The 12966-nt window shown below is 65.8% G+C and overlaps 2 protein-coding genes across 5 annotated transcripts in view; one reads left to right on the top strand and one right to left on the bottom strand.

Moving 5' to 3' along the window:
* Window positions 1-9983, bottom strand: part of WWP2 (WW domain containing E3 ubiquitin protein ligase 2) — a 42274-nt gene extending 32291 nt beyond the window's left edge. For 2 of the 3 annotated variants that reach the window (XM_086621213.1, XM_086621214.1), the window contains exons 1-4: window positions 8808-8853; window positions 6150-6233; window positions 5318-5465; window positions 4896-5014 (exon numbers count right to left, since the gene is read on the bottom strand). In XM_086621213.1, the coding sequence (XP_086477339.1) occupies window positions 4896-5014; window positions 5318-5465; window positions 6150-6233; window positions 8808-8853 (397 nt within the window). Of the gene's footprint in view, window positions 1-4895; window positions 5015-5317; window positions 5466-6149; window positions 6234-8807; window positions 8854-9961 lie in introns of those variants that run through there. The other variant, XM_086621215.1, reaches the window with a different exon arrangement.
* On the top strand, window positions 8945-11974 carry NOB1 (NIN1 (RPN12) binding protein 1 homolog). Of its 2 annotated transcripts, none has more exons than XM_086621217.1 (9): window positions 8945-9010; window positions 9091-9223; window positions 9351-9484; window positions 9555-9626; window positions 9733-9870; window positions 9986-10204; window positions 10969-11066; window positions 11160-11304; window positions 11529-11974. In XM_086621217.1, exons 1-9 carry the CDS (start codon window positions 8948-8950, stop codon window positions 11796-11798), a joined length of 1272 nt encoding a protein of 423 aa, XP_086477343.1. In that variant the 5' UTR covers window positions 8945-8947; the 3' UTR covers window positions 11799-11974. The 2 variants fall into 2 exon arrangements, with proteins under 2 accessions (XP_086477343.1, XP_086477342.1); XM_086621216.1 differs by having other exon boundaries at window positions 8948-9010; window positions 9555-9698; window positions 9796-9870; window positions 10028-10204.
* The last annotated feature ends 992 nt before the right edge of the window (window positions 11975-12966 follow it).

Raw genomic sequence — 12966 nt, 5'->3', positions numbered from 1 at the left:
GGCCACGTTGCCACTGGCCATTGCCAGGACCAGAAGCAGCCACACACCCCCTGCACTGGCCTGGAGAGTGGCTCCTGCCCTCCTTCCCAGCCCAGAGCTGCTCCTCCCCGCAGAGCGCCCGCCGGCCTCGCACAACCGGGAAGGGACACAAAGGGGACGGAGAAGGAGTCCGGCACGAGGCCGGCTGCAGCACACGTGCCACGCACACAGGCCCACGGCCAGTAGCCATCCTTCCTCTGAGCTGAGCGGCCCCGTGCTGGCACTCCAAGCCCAGCACCACAGGGTCTGCGGACAGACTGCACTCGCAGGACTCGTGAAAGCATTTTGGGTTTTCAGTGCCAAGGAGGCGGGTGTCCCCTCGGTGCCCGGGGTGCTCTCGGCAGGGCACGGCAGGAGCACAGCACGGAGGCTGGAGCCCAACCCTGTTGCTCGTTTCCCACCCATCATCAGACAAGGGATTCTGCTCAGCTCGGTGTTACCCGTCTGCCTAAAGGAGATGCTCCCAGTTGGCTTCCAAGGGGAACCAATCTCACGGACCATTTTAGAGCCCAACACAGAAGATGCTACTGAGCGCAGCTGAAAACCACAACGAACCCAGAGCCTGTTTCTCCCCGGCTGCTCCAAGCCCCAGGGATGTGCATTTTCTCCGAGCCGTGCAGAAGCCGTGCCCACATGGTCCAGGGGTCCCCTCCATCCCCCTCCGCGAGCGCCCGGCAGCCGAGCGCGCCTCTCCCCGCCGGAGCCGCACAAGCCCTCATTGTGCGGGCGCCCAGCCGAGGGGGCGGCAGCCCAGCAGCAAAGACAAGGTGTCTCCAAGTGGAGGATGTGAACATGAACCTCCCAGCCGGCTTCCTTCTCCCCCTCTCCACCCCCTTCAGCTTTTTTAAAGAAAATAAACACCAGCAGAACCTTCCATTCACTGTCCCAGTCCAGCACGCGGGACGCACAAAGGGACATTGCTGTTGCACCAACAGAGGGTCCCCTGAACGGCTGAGCACAAAGGCTGCCTGTGTCCTGCCGGCAGCCAGAATGTCAGAGGGATTATTATTATTTTGGGAGGGGGTCTGGGGGTGATTTGGTCCTGAATAAGGTCTCAGTTCAGCTACTTCCAGTGCCCCGCGCGCAGCATCAGAGCTCCTATTTAGCGGAGGTGAGCTGGAATTCCCACCCAGCCCATTAAGCGGATTTACGGTTCCGCGAAGCGAGGCGGTAGCGGCCAGCACGATAACGGCCCCGGGCTGAGCCCGAGCCCGAGCCCTCTGGGACCTCCAGCAACCACACGCGTCTGATGCCCACGGGCACCAGAGCGCTGCCGCGCGGGACGGGGCAGCCCCTCTGCCTCAGCCCTGGGTGGGATGGCTCCATCTTGACCCACGCAGAGTTCCAGACAGACAGCCGGACGGTGCTTCCCACCCTCTCAGCTCCCTGAACCAGCTCCACTGTGCACAAAGGCCAGTTCCCACTCAAACGGTTCCACGCGATTAAAGCTGTCTCCACCATCGCCCCTCGTGAGCAGCTCCCCGTGGAGCATGCTTATTCCAACGGAGGATAAGCAGATCCTCTGGGCTGCCCCAAAAACCCCACGCTCCAGCCAGCAGCTTCTTGCCCCCCCGTCAACCCGCAGAGGAATCAAACCCCAGAGCCAGAACCCTGCCCCGACAGTGTCCTGGCACCACGCACGAAAGGCAGGGCAGGAACTAACGTCAGCAGGGCCATGCTCATCCCCGGTGGGAGCACCGAGCTGCCCCGGCCTCCCCGGGTCTTGGAGCCCCAGAGGTACCCCAGAGCTCAGGGCTGTCCAGTGGGCAGCACCACTCCGGGCACCCACCTCCCTGGTGCTCAGCAGGTGAAGGACGGCTCAACCTTCACACACCTGCGGCTGCAGGAACGACTCCGTGCTGTGGCTACGGTCGCTCCGGGAAGACACAGGGGGAAAGTCAGACCTTCCACCGCCACCCCTAAACCAAGGGGAACCCAGAGCTTAGGGGAAGGGATAATCTTTACTGTCACAAGTGAAATGTAAAAGTCTCCCCAGGCAGCGGGAGGCTTTGTCCCTGCTGCTGACCCAGTCCCAGCCACTGACCCAGTCCCAGCCACCAGCAGCTCAGAGACAACCGTGTCCCACTCCGGCTATCTGCCAGGTAAAGCCAGGAGAACCTCAGACCCCTGCGTCTTTCCTCTGAACCATCACAGCCCCGGGAAGGAAGACAAGATGGGAAGAGAGAGTCGATGAGCCTGCTGTCTCTGAGCAGGGGCAGCTGGGCTGGGCAGGGCAGGGCAGAGCCAGAGCCAGCAGCCCCTGCCCACACGCTGCCCGGGGCACAGAGAGCAGCCTCCCATCCAAAGGGAGCCCAGCGTGGTGTGGGCACGGCGCTGGTGGGCACAGCGCCATCGGCTCTGCGGGACGCTTGGAACGCGACACCCGAAAGGCGACACAGGGCAGGCACGGTCCGACCCCCGCCGTGACTTGCTGGCTTCAACAACCAGTTTTACAGGATCGTTGCCCAGCTGCAGCTCCCTGAACAGCCACCCCAGCCACCCGCGCTCGCCTTCGCCACCCCTCGCTAAGAGCCGCGCGGCAGAGCTCCCTTGGTGGCATATCCATCATGGGGGGGGGGACAACTGCAGCTTTCCAGAGGTTTAGGGGTCTGCTGTTGGCTTCTTGGAGAGTCTTGCGAGGCCATGGCTCCAGCCTGGGGCACAGAAGCAGGACAAAAAAAGTCTCTGCAGGATCTGTAAGACCCTGGCATGTGGTGCCACTCCATGACCTGGAGCCTGTGGACGTAACTTGCCACCCTGGCAGCGAGCAACGAAAGCGAGCGCTTTCAGCTGCGAGCTGCAGCCTGGCGCGCTCCAGCGCCCGCGCAGACACCCAGCGCTCGGCACGCTGCGGGACCAGCGAAAACCAGCGAGGCCCAGTATGGGCTTCCAGGCAGACCGGGGACGTTCCTCCAGCCTCGAGGGAGGAGCAGGCGTGGAGCTCCCGGAGCCTGGGAACAAAGAGGCGCCTCTGCAGCCGGCAGCGGCACGGGGGCCGGGGCAGGGGGCTCTGCCATCGCGAATGAGCTGTTTTACGGGAGCCCTGGGAGCAGCTCTGCTGAAGGCTCCAGCTCGTTTTCTGTGATTGAGCCCATTCTCACCCACCTCTCCGACTCCCTGGCCAATCCTCTCCGAAAGCGGGAGGGCGCTGCCTGCCAGAGGAGAGGCCCCAGAGGTGCCTGCCAAGGCGGTGGGAAGCGCAGTGAGCCCAAAAGCAAGGCTGGAGCCGCCCGGAGCAGGAGCTCCTGTCCCACAGCTCAGGCCATCAGCTCCAGCAGGCTCTCCCCATCTTCCCAGGAGCTCAGGCCTGAGCAGGCTCATCGCTGAGCTCTTTTTCAAGGCTCCAGGCCTCAGAGCCACGACTTTTCCACCTGGAGAGAGGCGTGCTTGGCAGGAGGGCCGACAGAAAGAACGGGGGAAGGTCCAGCATCTTCCTGGCAGGCAGGAGCCCTGCGTGCGCTGCCACGGACATCACCAGGGGCGAGAACACCACCCCCTGCCCAAAAGCGACGAGAACAATTCTTCTGCACCAAGGAGAACAACGACAGGGACACAAACCAAAGCCAACAGCTGCACTCACAGATCCATAACGTACGGAAAACCTTCCCAAAACCTCCCCAAAACCATAACACACCCGACTAAGCTAGAAAACAGGTTTGCCGGGTGCTTCCCAGAAGGGGGAAAGGGTGGCAGAGGGCACACGGGTTTCGGTGCCTTCCCCAGGCAGGGGGTTGTGGGCTGCACTGGGACATTACTTGTCTGCCTCGGGATGGCTTGAAATCCCAAATGCTCTTTGCGTGCTCATGGCTCCTCTGGGCAGCACCCTCCTGGCAGGGCAGACTCTGCAGCTTTAAGAGTCCTCCCCTCCCAGCCCACGGCGTCAAGGAAAAAATCTGACACGTTTTTTTTCTTCTGGATGTTAATGGACGAGCTAGAACAGCCAGTTGCCTTTTCCATTCATTTTCCACGCAGCCCCCTGGGACACCCACTAATGAAAGAGCCGATTGTGCCCCTGCAGAGGAGCGGGCAGGTAGGGCGGGAGCAGCAGCGGCTCCAGCAGCCCGGCACAGCTCGGGAAGCAAAAACTGCAGAGGAGGGTGCCCTGGGGCAGAGACCCCCCACCACAGCCCGCCCGACAGCAACAGCCCAAGCAGCCCGGCCCCGCGGCGAGCCAGGGCGGATGGTCAGGTCCTCACGGGCTTCGCAGGATGACGGTGGCCCTGGCTGTCCCAGCACGCCGCGGTGCCACCCAGGGGCACACCAGCCCGCCCGCTGCAGGGAGCACAGCAGGGACACCACTGCGGTTTCGCAGCCTGCAGCTGGCAGTGCCAGGGGAAGCAGCTCACCCCAGCCCCTGGCACGGGGCAGAGTCTGAACTGGCCCCATATCCCCCCCGGGCCACGGGAGGCCCCTCTCCCCGCTCAATACCAGGTCTGTCTCTTGCCAGCGGCAGAGCTTTGCTTGGAAAAGACAGAGCGAGCCTTTTCCAGCCCCGCGCAGCCGCTCGCGCGCCCGGGCCCTGAATGGCCGCCTTTATGCAGGAGCTGCTGTCACGAGCCACACTCTGGCGACCACAAATGGCAGCAAATAGCTGAGGGGGTTGTGTTTCCGCGCAGGCTGCGGCACCCTGGCTAAGGGAGGTATGGCTTCCGTCATGCCCCGGCCCCGACAGGCGGCCCCGGGCGCACAATGGCACCTTGTTCCCTCCTGGGGTGGGGGACTGCACCGGAGCCACCGCGGCCGCTGCTTCTCCTCCCCAGTACGCACCTCCGGGGCAGGCAAGCTCCCTGCGGAGCGCAGAGCCCCCAGGCAGGGCGGAGGCCGAGGGACCCCGGTGGGATCCGGCTCGTACGTACGTTTCCCGCCGCTCTTCAGCAGGTTGCCGAGGCTGACGGAGGCGGTGCCCAGCAGCTCGTTCCTCAGGGTATGGCAGCTCCACACCTTCAGGTCCAGGTGGCTCTGAGCCGTGACGTTCCTGCAGAGACCAGAGAAGGGGGCCATCACCGTGGCCTCGCCCCTGCTCCATGCTCAGGGAGTAGGCAGTGCCAGTCCTGCCAAAGCCAGGGAGCAGAGGGAGGTGGGTAAGGCTGCGGGGCAACGGGAGACCTCCCCTCCCACCGCCCTCCTTCCTGGCTCTGCCTGGCAGCATCATCATCTTGGGGGCAAAGACCTCCGGCATCCGAGCGGCCCCAACTGATGGCACCATGGGGTACACCGGGGAGCACGGGGCCAGCCCTGGCACCGGTCCTGGCACCATCCCTACACCTCGGAGACTTACAGGATGAGGATCTCGTTCCACAGCAGCTCAGAGCTCCCAATCTGCTTCCCTGTCTTCTTGGTCTCACTGGGCAGCCCGTCACCCGCCACCTCCACGTAGCAGTTCATCCGCGACGGGCGGCTGTGCACCTTGGGCTTCACGGACACGACTGGGCAGGGGCACAGGCACAGGGTCAGGCACTGCAGGGGAGACCCCATCCCCTGCCCCCCCCACACACACACGCCCCATCCCTGCCAGCTCGGGGTGCCACGAGGCACCGCAGAGTCAAACCGCTTTTGGGAGGGGGGGAGCGAGAAGCGATTCTCCTGGTGGCAGCAACGGCCGGATCCAGGCGCTCCCGTCGCCAGCCCCGGTCACTCCCTGTCCCTGGCATCACCCACGCCACAGCCCCGCACCCAAGGCTGCGGGAGCGACACGGTCCCCACAGACACCGCGCTGCCCCAGGGCTCGTGGGCAAGGCAGGGGCCGGGGACACTGCTGAGGCCGCTGGGCACAGGTGCCTGCTGGGCCAGCGGTGCCCTGCGGTGGGGCCGCGGGGCAGAGCCAGGGATGCGGCTCCGGGGGATGCAGCTCCGGGCATCGGGAGCCATCTCGCGGCCACGGGAGCACCGGGCCGGGCCCCGGAGCCGCATCCCGACGGCAGCCGGGGAGAGGAAGCGGCAGAGCCCGGCGATGGGCGCTCCGCTGCCCTGGCACCCGTGGGACAGGGGCAGCGCTGCCCTTCCCCAGCCCCGCTCCCAGCCCGGAAGGTTTCCAAGCGGAGCACTCCCAAAATCCACGTTCCTCACGGCGGGACTCCCCGCCTTGCCGCCGGCAGGGTGGCAGCACCCACCTTTCACGGAGAGCTGGGACTTCTCGCAGGGCAGCCCAGCCCGGGCCCTGCTGGAGCTCGCGGCGGCCATGGCATCACCCCCGGCTGGAAGCAGAGAGAGACCACACCTCAGCACCCACTGCCGCTCGGGCGAAGCCGGGGCTGCGCCGGGGTCCTGGGACAGACTCTCCAGGCCGGAACACAGCCCGGCTGTCAGTGCCAGTGACCCACATGGCAGGAGACGACAACGGACAGGCACGTGCCTGGCACACACCAGCTCCCCCTCGCTCCGGAGAGACCAGCCCTGCACCACAGGCAACGGCAACGCTGCGCCCCACGGAGAGAAACCTCCTTTTGCCTCACCGCCACGGCCTGAGGAGACCCAAGCTGAGCCGGGCAGCCCTCTGGGCACCCCGTGTGGGCAGCAGCAGGGCACCTCGGCCCGAAGGTCGCTGCCCATCACAGCCCGCATGGGAACGGAGCGGTCTCCAAAGCAGCTGCACTGTCTCACACCCTGCTCCGTGCTGCAGAGCACCGGCCTGGCCCCAGCGATCCCTCGGAAAGGACGAGGCCGTGACACCGGCAGAACAGAGGGAGGTCCGGTCACAGCACGGGGAAGCAGCCGCAGCCCTCAAGGACAGCGCGGGTCCCCTCCTGGCAGCTCAATCCCATGAAAAATCCGTCCTGTCCACTCTCACGCACTGTGGAGGGGACAGGGACGGCAGCTGCCCTGAACGCAGAGCAGGGATCGCGCTGCGCAGCGGGCTACGAGCCCAGGGCTCCGCTTCCCCACGCGCTCACCACTGCCACGTCACGGTCACCACGGGCCCAGCGCTTCCCCTGCCCCTTCAGCTCCAGCTTCCCAGCGGAGTCACCGCCGCGGACACGGAGCGGGCAGGAAGGGCGCAGGCTGGGGGCCTCTGGCAAAGTGAAGTGGAAGGATGAGGTCACGTATCATGCAGGAGCACGAGGTGCCCAGCACGGGACCGCAGTCAGCCACCGACTCGCACCGTGCTCCTGAGCCCGCGGGCAGCGGCCGCGCTCTCCGCACTTCCCAGGCAGAGGAGCTGGAGAGGAGGCACCAGGAGCATCCCCAGCAGCTCCAGCCTCTGCCACCTCCCCTCATCCTCCCCCTCTCTCTCCCTCTTCCCTGCCCCCTCCCCACTCCCTCACCAGACCTCACCAAGCTCCATCCCAACGCCAGGTTCCATTTAAGATCTCCCCCCCTCCCATGCCAGGCTCTCTGCTCCCCATCCCCTTCTCCAGGCCAGCCTTACATGACCTCCCCTCCCCCTGGCACAGCGAACCCCCCCTGGCACTCCGTACTTCGCCAAGACCCGGCCAGCGCCGGGCACAATCCCCATCTCTGCCTGGAAAACCTCATCTGGCACCAGACCTGCTGCTGCCTTGGCACCATGGGATGGAGCTGGAGGCACATCGCTATCCCCCCCACCAGTGGGGGAGCTGGTTTATGGAGGGAGGTGTTCCACGAGACTAATTGCACTTGCTAATTACTACAGCTGCTCCTGCTCCAGTTATCCCGGCCCGCGGATCACCCCGGCCTCCCCTCGGGATACCTTTATTCCTCGTGTTTGTTGTGACTCCCCAGCTCCACACCCCCACTTATTCCATCAGCGCCCACAGAAAGCAGCCGGGTGCACGTGCCCCTCCTGTGCCAGCGTGTGGCCACCCCTGGGTGACCCCCACCAGCCTGCCCATCCCGCAGGGCCTTCCTCACCCCAGAGCCCTCCTCGTCCCAAAGTTGTCGTGGTAAGACCCAACGCTCACGCTTTTCCTCTTCTCCAGCCATTCTGGTGGCAGTGCCAGCCTCACCAGCCTGGCTGCCCTCTGCCAGAGAAGGCACTGTGGGGTCCGCTGGTCCGTGAGCGTTCCCCGTTACGGAGGCGTCTCCCCTTCCCAGCCCTCGCTCCGCACACACGTTCTCCTGCTCCACGTCCGGCACCGGGGCGCAGACCGGAGCCGCTGCCACGCACCTGCCCGGCGCTCCCGGGCTCTCCCGCACATCCCGCGGCGGAAGGGGACCCCGGGCCGGGCAGCAGAGCCCCTCCCTGTCCGGCTGCGCTTATCCTTTTTTCCCGTTAAACCTTGACTCTTTTCCCGTTCCTACATCATTTCGCTGTCCCTGCGCCACCCCACCCACCTCTCCGCCACCCGAACCCCGGTGCCACCCCCGGCACACGCTCCCTCTCCGAGGGCCTTTTTCCGCTTTCGCGTGCTCCACCGACCGCTCGCACCGTGCGGCTGCCGCGGGCCCCTCACCCGCACATGCGGGGGTCCCTCTTCCCGAGGCCGGGGCCCCCACTCCGGCGCCGCCGGCGGCCCGGCCCCGTGCCCCCGGGAGCCGGGCACCCCGCCCGCCGCCGTCGCAAGGACCGGGCCGGGTCCTGCCCCGCACAGGAACCTGGTGCCGGCTGGCCCCGCACAGAACCGGCCCGGGCCGCGCTCCCGGTGACAGGAGACCGGCGCCTCCGCCGCAGCTGAGCTCCGCGGGCCCCGCCACCCCGGGCCGGTGACCGCCCCGGAGCGGGCAGAGCCCGCGGCCGAGTGGCGCCCGGGGCGCCCCGCCGGAGGGGCACGCCCGGAGGGCCGGGCCAGGCCGGTCAGACCGCACCGGGATGCCCTGACCCCGTCCCGCCCCCGTCCCGCCGCCCGAGTTACCGGCGACCGCTCCGCTCCCGCTTCCGGCTCCAGCGCCCGCCGTCATGTGACACGAGCCCGTCACCTGACCGCGCCGCCCGGAAGCGGTCACGCGGGCCGCGGCTCCCAGCGGCCACCGGGACCGGGCGGCGCGCGCGGACATGGCGCGGGTGGCGCACGTCGTGGCCGACACCGGCGCGTTCCTGAGCGCCGCCCCGCTGCAGGTACCGGGGCGGGGGGGAGAACCGGGGGGGGTCTGGTGGGACCGGTCCGGTCCGGCCTGGTCTGACGGCGCTGCCCGCAGGACATGGCGCAGAACCTGTACACCGTGCCCGAGGTGCTGGCCGAGATCCGCGACCGGCCGGCGCGGCGCCGCCTGGCCGCGCTGCCCTGCGAGCTGCGCCTCCGCCGCCCGCGCCCCGACCTGCTGCGCCTCGGTGAGTACCGGCCCCTGCACCGCCGGGAGCCCCTGCACCGCCGGGAGCCCCTGCACCGCCGGGAGCCCCTGCACCGCCGGGCCCGCGGCTGGGCCCGCCCCGACGGCCCCGCCATCCCTTCCCGCAGTGACCGAGTTCTCCAAGAAGACCGGCGACTACCGCAGCCTCTCGGCCGCCGACCTGCAGGTGCTCGCCCTCACCTGCCAGCTGCAGGCCGAGACCGGCGGCGCCGGCTGCCTCCGCTGGGAGCCCCGCGACGAGGTAGGGCGCACCCCCGGGGACGGGCCGCCGGCCCCGCGCGGCCCCGCCGACCCCCCCTGTGCCTCCGCAGGTGCGGCTCAGCTCCACCCCGCGGCACCCCGAGGCCCCCCTGCACCTCGCCGGCTTCCACCTGCCAGCCCAGGTAAGGGGCAGGGACGCAGTGCCCCGGGCACCGGGCACCACGGGACGGGGGTGCCACCCCGCGGAGCCCCCGGCGAGGGACCCCCTGAGCTGTGTGTGCCCAACAGCACAAGCGCCCAGGGAAGGGCCGGCGCCAGCCCGGCCCCGAGAGCAGCGCGGCCCCGTCGGAGAACGACGAGTTCAGCTCCTTCCTCTACTGGCGAGCCCCCCTGCCCAGCATCGAGGAGGAGCTGCAGGAGCTGCTGGTGAGAGCCGGAGCCTTCGCGCCGCGCTGTCCCTGCGCCCCTGGTCTCTGCTGGCTTTTCCTGACTCCTCTGGGAACACCGCGTGTGCCACAGCTGCCTGTCTCCCCCACCCCAGAAAGCTCAAGCCGTCTCCGTTAGCCCGGAGACCACTGAGGAGCAGCAGAGCTCAGAGGATGGGGCCAGTGCTGAGGAAGAGGAGGATGAGGACGAGAGCGATGATGAGGGTTGGATAACACCCAGCAACCTCAAGCAGGTCCAGCAGGACACGGGGCACTGCGACACCGCTCCCATTGACATCCAGGTCGGCTGCGTCACCACTGACTTTGCCATGCAGGTGGGTGCTGGCTGCCACCCTGCACAGCACTGGCTGCAGCCTCGGGCTCAGGAGCACGAGGGGGCTGGCAGGGTGGGCTGAGGGCAGATTCCCAAATTACTCAACCCTCCGGGCTGGTTAAACCGGCACACCGAGACAGAGGAGTGCGCTGCCGCGTCCCCAGGGCAGGATGAGCACCTCTGCCGTGGAGACAGGCTGAGAGAGTTGGGGCTGTTCAGCCTGGAGAAGAGAAGGCTCCGGGGAGACCTTCCAGCACCTTCCAGTGCCTAAAGGGGCTACAGGAAAGCTGGAGAGGGGCTTTGGACATGGGTGTGTGGTGACAGGACACGGGGCAATGGCTTTAAACTGAAAGAGGGGAGATTTAGATTAGATCTAAGGAAGAAATTCTTCCCTCTGAGGGTGGTGAGGCACTGGCACAGGTTGCCCAGAGAAGCTGTGGCTGCCCCATCCCTGGAAGTGTTCCAGGCCAGGTTGGATGAGGCTTTGGGCAACCTGGTGTAGTGGAGGGTGTCGCTGCCCATGGCAGGGGGGTTGGAACTGGATGATCTTTGAGGTCCCTTCCAACCCAAACCATTCCATGATTCTTTGAGACCAGCCTTGCAACAGCTCCTTCTCTCTGAAAAGCAGCTGGTTCTGTCTGTTGCCGAGGCCTCTGCAAAGCCCGTCGGCGTCGCTTCCATCAGCCACTCACGGCGTGGGCTGGCAGAGCCCAGTTAAAGCCCTGGCAGTCCCAGCTCATCCTGCTTTCTCCGTTCTTGCTGCAGAACGTGCTGCTGCAGATGGGCCTCCACGTGCTGGCGGTGAACGGCATGCTGATCCGCCAGGCCAGGAGCTACATCCTCCGCTGCCACGGCTGCTTCAGGTGAGCACGTGTGCGCCGGGCAGCACTGGGGCCGGGCAGGGGATCTCTCCGCGGCCCAGGGAGCAGTAAACCCCCTCCGCACCCGTCTTGCAGGACCACTTCGGACATGACCAAGGTGTTCTGTCCCCACTGCGGTAACAAGACCCTGAAGAAGGTCGCAGTGAGCGTCAGCGATGACGGGAGCCTCCACATGCATTTCTCCCGCAACCCCAAGGTGCTGAACCCCCGAGGGCTCAGGGTGAGTCGCTGGATGGCATGTGCTGGGCGGCTGCTGCTGGGACAAGGACCTGGGGCTGGTGGGAAGCAAAGTGGAGCTGTGAACATCTTCAAGATGTTCCACTTGCCCGCGGGGCTTTCGGACTCATCTGCTCAGTCCTTCTCCAGCCCCTGTGGTCACCTTCAAGTCCTTTTGAGCAAGAGCTGCCCCTGAAGCGAGTTTAACGGCTGCTTTTCTCTCGGCAGTACCCGCTGCCCGCCCCGCAAGGAGGGAAGCACGCCAACAACCCTCACCTGGTGGAGGACCAGCCCTTCCCGCAGCAGCGGCTGTCCCGCAAGGCCCGGCAGAAGACCAACGTCTTCGACCCCGACTACATCGCCGGGGTCTCGCCCTTTGCGGAGAACGATGTCTACAGCCGCGCGGCCAACCTGCAAATCCGGGACGCGGCCCTGGGCGCGGGCAGGAGGCGCCTGAACCCCAACGCCGTGGCCAAGAAGTTTGTGAAGAGGCGGTGAGGGGCGGGACGGGGCGCACTGCCACCAGTGCCGCGCGGGAAGGACCGTCCGCCTGAGCCTGGCACGTGGCTGCCCGACGGCTCCGAGAGGGTGAGGCCTCTCCCAGCAGCCGCCCTGGGCAGGGGCCAGACCTTTCCTTCCACGCTCCTCTGGTGCCCGAAGAGCAGCCGTGACTGGGGGTGACAGTGGTTGGGTTTGGGGGGGCTCTGACCTGGCCTGGTGTGCCAGGACAGGGGGGAGCGGGTGGGTTTGGCTTCCCTGCTCGGCCCCCAGGCAGTGGCTGCGTTGCTAATAAACACAAAACCCACAGTGCCGTGGCTCAGTCTGGTTCCTGTGGGTGCCTGTGCCAGGCTCGTGGGCTGGGGCATGCCTTCGTCCGAGCCTCGAGAGGAAGAGGAGGAGGAGGGTTTCTCGGGGTGTTTTCTTTTGTCCCGTGGCACTGACAAGGGGGATGGATAACGAGTGCTTGCAGCAGGGCTGGCAGCTCCGTGAGGGGCTGTGTTTGCCCCCCCTGCAGCTCAGCCACATCTGACCCTGACAGGGGGGATGCCCAGGGCAGGGGGCGCAGGGCTGGAGGCAGTGGGGCAGCAGGAGGGGCGGCACTGGGGCAAAGCCTTTCGGATGAACCTGCTTAAATGTTTCCCAGTAAAGCGCTCTGCCCAGCTCTAAGGGTAATGGCAGCTGCTTCTTACCCTGTTGTAATTTTACAAAATTACTGACGGGGGCTGCCAGCCCCACAGTCCCGACGGAGGTCACGGCCCCAGCGGGTTCCCAGACGGGTTTATCCCGTGCTGAAGAACGGCACTTTCTCCCGGCAGAGAGAAGATGCCCTCGGAAAAAACACAACAAGGCTTTACACTGCAAAATGAAAACTTTCATTGTTTTATTCTTGACTGCAGCTGTTTACAGAAATATAGTTGCGAGTATACAAATGTCCCAATAGAAGCAAAATATTTTTATTTTTTAATATTCAACGAGTTATCACAGGAGAGCTAAAAACATAGACGCAAATAAAATATCCCCTCATAGAACAAACCGAAAACACCGGGTATCAGTGCCTCGAAACCCCACCTACGGAAGCCAAATACACAGAGATGCACGAAGGAGGATCTGGTGCTACGTTCACATCGCCGGACAGCGGGAGAGGCAGCTCAGCGGTCGACCAGTG

This window comes from Tauraco erythrolophus, chromosome 15 (assembly GCF_009769465.1).
Source record: "Tauraco erythrolophus isolate bTauEry1 chromosome 15, bTauEry1.pri, whole genome shotgun sequence".
Classification (NCBI taxonomy): domain Eukaryota; kingdom Metazoa; phylum Chordata; class Aves; order Musophagiformes; family Musophagidae; genus Tauraco; species Tauraco erythrolophus.
Note: the sequence above shows the minus strand (reverse complement) of the source record. Positions and strands in the feature narration are given on the sequence as shown.

Excerpts from the sequence above, each read along its gene's own strand:
- NOB1 (XM_086621217.1), top strand. The coding sequence starts at position 8,948 with ATGGCGCGGGTGGCGCACGTCGTGGCCGACACCGGCGCGTTCCTGAGC. Across the intron at positions 9,627-9,732 it reads GCTTCCACCTGCCAGCCCAG|CACAAGCGCCCAGGGAAGGG; the intron begins GTAAGGGGCAGG and ends TGTGCCCAACAG. Across the intron at positions 11,067-11,159 it reads CGCTGCCACGGCTGCTTCAG|GACCACTTCGGACATGACCA; the intron begins GTGAGCACGTGT and ends CCCGTCTTGCAG.